This window comes from Nerophis ophidion, linkage group LG01, assembly GCF_033978795.1.
Source record: "Nerophis ophidion isolate RoL-2023_Sa linkage group LG01, RoL_Noph_v1.0, whole genome shotgun sequence".
NCBI classification, from domain to species: Eukaryota; Metazoa; Chordata; class Actinopteri; order Syngnathiformes; family Syngnathidae; genus Nerophis; species Nerophis ophidion.
The window spans coordinates 44,514,981-44,522,817 of NC_084611.1; the positions used below are offsets into that span (position 1 = coordinate 44,514,981).

Sequence of the window (7,837 nt, forward strand, 5' to 3'; positions counted from 1 at the left end):
GGCAAAATAAAACACACATGCTAAAAAAAGAGGATCACGCTGGGAGAGGGGGGGGGGCGTTGATGCACACACACACACACACGCGCTAAAATCGTTTGCATGTTGCGTGACGGGGGGGTCCTCGGTCGCCTACTTTGTGCCAGCGTCACGTCACGTCGGCGAACCTGCAGCAGGAGGCGTGTGGGCGGGGCTTCGTGCACAAGGCGGCGTTTGTGTGTGTGAGTGTGTGTGTTTTGGGTCTCTCGGTGGGGGGGTTCGTGCATGTCAGAGAAAGCCTGATGTGCAATAAGACAAGCGAAGGGGCCATTACCCCACCACTGTGTCCAACACACTCCTGCACACACCACACACCACACACCACACACAACACACAACACACGACAACACTTAACACAACACACAAAAACACACAACAACACACAACACACAACAACAGAGCACAACACTTGACACACAACAACACAGCACAACACACATTACACACAACAACACAGCACAACACTTAACACACTACAACACTTAACACACAACAAGACAGCAGAACACACATTACACACAACAACACACCACAACACACATTGCACACAACAACACAGCACAACACACATTACACACAACAACACAGTACAACACTTGACACACAACAACAAGATGAGCAGCTGAGAAAAAAAGACAAGGCATCGTCAACAGAAAAGGACAAAGAACACACAAAAATATATATTTTTATTTATTTGTCAAAAATAATTCCTTTAATGTATCATATCTATTTAATATTTAATCAATAATAATTCATCTAATGAATCATATGTACTTCATATTTGATCAATGATAATTTATATAGAATTTACTTTTTTATTTCATGTTTAATTAACAATAATTTGTCAATAACATCATTTTTTACTTCATGTTTGATTAATAATTCCTCTAATACATTATATTCACTTCATATTTTATCAATGATGATTCTTCTAATATATGATATTTACTTTATATTTAATTAATAATATTTACTCTAATATACCATATATATAACATAGTTAATCAATAATAGTTAATAAAATACATCATATTTAATTAATATTAATGTATTATTAAATCCTTTATGATATCATATTAGTTTCATATTTAATTAATATTAATTCATCTATTATATCACATTTACTTCATATTTAATCAAAAAATCATTTATCCAATATAAGATATTTATTTCATATTTAAATAATAATAATTCCTCTAACATATATTTTTTTAATTTTATATTTAATCTATAATAATCCTTCTAACATATCATATATATTTCATATTTAATTAATCATATTCCTCTAATAAATCCTATTTGCTTCATATTTATTTAATAATAATTTATCGAATAAGTCATATTTCTGTCATATTTACTTAATAGTAGTTATTTAAATGTATCAAATGTTCTTCATATTTAATCAATAATAATTCCTTTAAAGCATCATATTTACTCCATATTTATTCGACAATAATTCCTCTAATGCATTATATTTATTTCATATTTAATCAATAATAATTCCTCTTGTACATCTTATTTACTTTATATTTAATCAATAATAATTATTTTAAAACATACATTGATGTCATATTTAATACAAATTATTCCTGTAATATATCATATTTTGTCATTAGTTAATTAATAATTCCTTTAATACATAACATTTACTTTATATTTAATCAATAATAATTCCTCTAATATATCATATTTTCTTCATATTTAATTAATAATAATCATTTTAATATATCGTACTAACGTTATATTTAACTGTTGATAATTCATCTAATATATAATATTTACTTTATACTAAATCAAGATTAATTCCTCCAATGCATCATATTTCATTCATATCTAATTGATAATATTTCGTCTAATATATCATAGTTACTTTATATTTATTCAATAAAAACATTTCTATCACATCATATTTAATTCATATTTAATCAATAATAATTCCTCTAATATATTATATGTATTTAATATTAATTACTCTGATACATCGTATGTATTTCGTAATTAATAAATAATAATTTATCTAATAATTTATATTTACTTTTTCTTTTAATCAATGATAATTCCTCTGGTACATCATATTTACTTTACATTTAATTATTAATAATTACTCTAACATATTATATTTATCTAATATTTAGTCAATATAGTTCCTCTAATACATTATATTTATTGTATATGTAATTCAAATTAATTGCTCTAAAATATCATATTTAGTTTATATTTCATCGATCATAATTCATTTAATATATCATACTTATGTCATGTTTAAATAACATTAATTATTCTAGTGTATATTGTATTCACTTCATATTCATATTCATTTAATATTTAATCCATAATAATTCATGTGATGGCTCAACTTTATTTCATATTTAATTAATATTAATTTATGTAACATATCATATTTAAATTATATTTAATCAATAGCAATTTATTTCAATGATCATATTTATTTCATGTTTTAATAATAATAATTCCTGTAATGCATCATATTTAATTAATATTTCTTTAATAATATTTACTCTGATACATCACATTTAATACATATTTAACATAATAATTCTAATAAGAAATCCTATTTAATTAATATATAATTAACAATAATTTCTCAAAAATATATTTATTTTATGCTTTTAATAATAATAATAATTTATCTAACACATCATATTTACTTCATATTTTATCAATAATAATTCCAATAATACAGAATCTTTAATCCATATTTATTCAATAATAATTCCAATAATAAGTCCTATTTAATTCATATGAAATTATTAATATATACTTTATGTCATATTTATTACAGTTAACGATTAGCTCAATAGTTTTCAGCCAACGATTAGCGCTGTATTTGTCAGTTAGCGATTAGCTCGGTAGTTGTCTGTTGGCGACTAATGCACTAGAAGTCAGCTATCTATTGATAGCGGCAGTTGTCATCTAGCGATTGGCACGTTGGTTGCCCGATAGCAATAGGTGCGGAAGTTGCAAATTACCGATTAGCGTGCTTCTTATCAGCTAACTACTAGCACTTCCGATGCTATGTAATAATTAGTGTTATATAGTCAGCTTGCGATTAGCTCTGTAGCAGCCAGCGAGTAGTTAGCGTGTTAAGTGTCATTTACCAGTTGATATGCAGTGATTGACGTGTTGTTTGCCATTTAGCGATGAACACAGTATTTTTTAACGAGCGATTAGACCTTTATCTGCTAGCTAGTGATTAACACACTAGTTGCCAATTAGTGAGTAGTGCGCTAGTTGTCACTTAGCAATTAGTGCCCGAGTTGTCAGCTAGCGATTGTCGCTCTAATTGTCATCTGGCGATTGGCTTGTTAGTTGCAGCTAGCGATTAGTGCACTAGTTTTCATCGCAATTGGCGTGCTAGTTGTCATCTAGCGATTGCCGTGTTAGTTACCAGCTATCAATTGGCATGCGCGTTATCATTTAGCAAATGGGACATTAGTTTGTTGCGACTTAGCGATGAGTGTGCTAATTGTGACCTTTCCATTAGCACTTTTGTTGCCGGCTAACAATCAGGGGGCTAGTTGTCAGCTAGTGATTAGCACGCAAATGCTGTCTAGCGGTCAGTGCACTAGTTTCCAGCTTGCAGTTAGCACTGTACTTGCCAGGTAGCCATAAACGCATTAGCTGCGACTTAGCATGTATCGTGCTAGTTGTGCGATTGGGGCGCTGGTTTTCATCCAGCGTTGGATGTGTTAGTTGCCAGGTAGTGGTTAGCACACTAGTTGGCAACTAACAATTAGAGCTGTAGTCACAAGCGATTAATGGGGTAGATGCAGGATAACGTTTAGCTCTCTAGTTGCCAGTGATTAATGGGGTAGTTTACAGGTTGCAATTAGCGCTCTAGTTGGCACTTAGTGATTGGGGCGCTTTTAGCAGCTAGCAAACAGAGCTATAGTTGCTAGATAGCGATTAGCGGCACAATACTGTTATTATGCGAATATCTTGAGTATTGCACAGTAACAAGGTACATTTAAGACCAGTTTGATGTAAAATATAATCATATTTACACACACTCTCACACACACACACACACACACACACACATACACACACACACATGATGTTGAGTATAGGTTGGCTTCATTAGCATGTATAGCAACTGCTGTGACGTTAAGTGTGTAAAGAATGTTAAAACACACACACACACACACTCACACACATTCACACACACACACACACACACACACACACACACACGCACACACACACACACACACGCACACTCGTGTGTAACACGGCTGACAACTGCTGACACTGACACGCTTTGACGTTGTGTTAGCCCGAACTGACAGGGGACCCAGCTGTGCCGCGTATACACACACACACACACACACACACACACACACACACACACAGACACACACACTCGCACACACACACACGCACGCACACACACACACACAAAGTGAACACGCAGGTGGATGAAGGCTGTGTTGTCAACTTGTGTTTTACCTCCTGTTCTTTTTCTTGGTGGTAACACTGATGTGTGTGTGTGTGTGTGTGTGTGTGTGTGTGTGTGTGTGTGTGTGTGTGTGTGTGTGTGTGTGTGTGTGTGTGTATGTGTGTGTGTGTGTGTGTTTACCAGGAGGAGAGGCCATCTTTATTTTAATTCCAATTATTAGTGAAAAAATCTAAGAATATTTACAATATGTATGTATATATCTATATACATATATATATATATATATATATATACATATATATATATATATATATATATACATATATATATATATATATATATACACACACATTGTATTTGTATCTCTGCACCAGGTTTTGTTTTACTATTTGGATCTGTTACGAATAACCACACACACACACACACACACACACACACACACACACACACACACACACACACACACACACACACACACACACACACACACACACACACACACACTAAAGAAGATCCATCCAGTTTTGTTGTCATCAATGTTCTTGTCAGTTTATGAATGGTTGCATTTATAGTTCATACAGAGCCCTCAGGCGCATCTTTTGTCATATTTTCTCTTTTCTCTTAAACTTGCATCAAATTCTTCATGTCAGTAGAACACTTTTTTTTCTTGCTTCATACATGATGACAACAACACTTCAATAATCATTTATTATTATCATTACCATTCTACGATTACTACTACTTCTTATTACTACTACTACTACTTGTAGTACTATTACTACTACTACTACTACTTCTACTACTATTAATAATACTACTACGAGTACTACTACTGATGCTACTAATAATTGAATAATATTTGGTTTGTGTCCAGGTTGCAGAGTCCATCGTACGAGGTGATGCAGCTGGACTTTGAGGTCGACAACGTCATCAGTTTGGCGCCCACACAGACGCTGCACTGGGTGGTAGATTACCTGTCAGGAGCCCCGCCCTCCGCCGAGAGAGTGTCTCACCTTTTCGTCAGCAACGCAGACATCCAAGGCATCGTACCTTTGGCACAGGTGGGGACACCTGTCCTACATCGCTTTGTCTTTTACTTGTCCTTGTCATCCTCCATCCCTAGATTATAATCTTCCTCCATCCCTAGATTACCACCTTCCTCCATCCTGAGATTACCATCTTTCCTTCTTACATAGATTCCTCTATTCTTTCATCACTACATTACTATCTTCTTTCATACCTAGATTACCAATTTCCTCCATTCCTCAATTCCCATTCCCTCCATCCCTAGATTCCCTACTTTCTCCATCCCTAGATTACCCTCTTCCTCCATTCCAAGATAACTATTTTTTTCTCCATTCCTAGATCACCATCATCCTCCATACCGGAATTTCACTCTTCCTCCATTCCTAGACAACAATGTTCCTCCATCCATAGATTACGTCTTCCTTCATCCCTCAATTACTCTAATCCTCCATTCCTAGATAACAATTTTCCTCCATCCCTCGATTACCATCTTCCTCCATCCCTTGATTCCCATTTTCCTCCATCCCTAGACTACCATCTTCCTCCATTCCTCTATTACCCCCTCCCTCCCTACCTAGTTAACAATTTTCCTCCATCCAAAGATTATCATCTTCCTCCATTCCAGGATAAACAGTTTCCTCCATTCCTAAATTTACATCTTCCTCGATCCCAAAACTTCCCTCATCCTCCATTCCTAGATAACAATTTTCCCCCATCCCTCGATTACAATCTTCCTCCATCTCTCGATTACTATTTTCTTCCATCCCTAGATTATCATCTTCCTCCATTCCTCGATTACCCTCTTCCTCCATTCCTAGATAACAGTTTTCCTCTATCCCAAGATTACCATTTTCCTCCATTGCTCATATACCCTCTTCCTCCATTCCTAAAAAACAATTTTCCTCCTTTCTTAGATTACCATTTTCCTCCATCCCTCAATTCCCATCACCCTCCATCTCTAGACACCCCTCTTTCACCATCCCTAGATTACCCTCTTCCCCCATTCCAAGATAACAATGTTCATCCATCCATAGATTACCATCTTCCTCCATCCCTGGATTACCATCTTCCTCCTACCCTGGATTACCTTCTTTCTCCATTACCAGATTACAATTTCCTTCCATCCCTCTATTACCATCGTCCTCCATCCCTCGATTCCCATTTTCCTCCATCCCAAGATTACCATCTTCCTCCATCCCTCGATCACCCTCTTCCTTATCCCTAGATAACAATTTTCCTCCTTCCCAAGATTACCATATTCCTCTATCCATAGATTACCATTTTCCTCCATCCCTAGATTACCATCTTCCTCCTACCCTGGATTACCTTCTTTCTCCATTACCAGATTACAATTTCCTTCCATCCCTCTATTACCATCGTCCTCCATCCCTTCCATCCCTCGATTCCCATTTTCCTCCATCCCGAGATTACCATCTTCCTCCATCCCTCGATCGGCCTCTTCCTTATCCCTAGATAACAATTTTCCTCCATCCCAAGATTACCATATTCCTCTATCCCTAGATTACCATCTTCCTCCATCCCTAGATTACCATCTTCCTCCATCCCTAGATTACCATCTTCTTACTTCCCTAGATTACCTTCTTTCTCCAATCCCAAATTAAATATTTCCTACATCCCTAGATTACATCACACGGTTAACAACAGATAAATATGAATAAATAACTGTTACAAATAAGAATCGTGATTAATTTCAAAATGGATTTTAATAACCTCGTACTGTAATAACTAATACGTGCAAGGCTAATAAGATAATAGTGCTGTTGTTGGATGGAGCAAAGCAAAAAGACGGTGATTTATTTTATGTTATTATCTTTACTAACATTTAGTTATTTGTATTATTATTTTAAACAACAATAATGTTTTACTATTTTTAATAACAGTAATTATGCGTTCTTCTTTTGGGGTGTTTGACACCCAATTAATCAACTGCTGACACTTTTTGGACGTGCGCATGGACTTACTGTACTTACTGTAGGTCCCGGGCGGAGGCTTGATTTCCATAGCAAGCGACTGCTTCTGGCCAATTAGTCCTCAAGAACCAGACGGCAGACGGGACGAGGGCACCTTTTTAGTGACCCAGGTGTATTTTTGGACTTGCACTAAATCTTATTATGTGGCAATTGGAGCGAGGAAACTGTTACTGTACATACTGTACAGCGGTCGAAGTGAATCATGTTGTAATTATGGAGTACTTAACCGGAATACGTATAGGACTGTTATTCAAGTGAATGATATCAGACACCAGAGCGGGTTGTATCGGATTATTTTGCATCAAACTGGAGTCGATGGTGTACATTTCATTGTGATTTAAGCGAACAACGTCTTACTGTATT

The 7,837-nt window shown here is 35.2% G+C and overlaps 1 protein-coding gene across 1 annotated transcript in view; it reads left to right on the top strand.

Annotated features, from left to right (window-relative positions):
- si:dkey-215k6.1 (transmembrane protein 132B) overlaps positions 1-7,837 on the top strand; it is a 258,278-nt gene that overhangs the window by 188,234 nt on the left and 62,207 nt on the right. Inside the window, exon 5 of the mRNA XM_061904865.1 lies at positions 5,332-5,518. Within this exon, the coding sequence (XP_061760849.1) occupies positions 5,332-5,518 (187 nt within the window). The remainder of the gene's footprint in view (positions 1-5,331; positions 5,519-7,837) is intronic.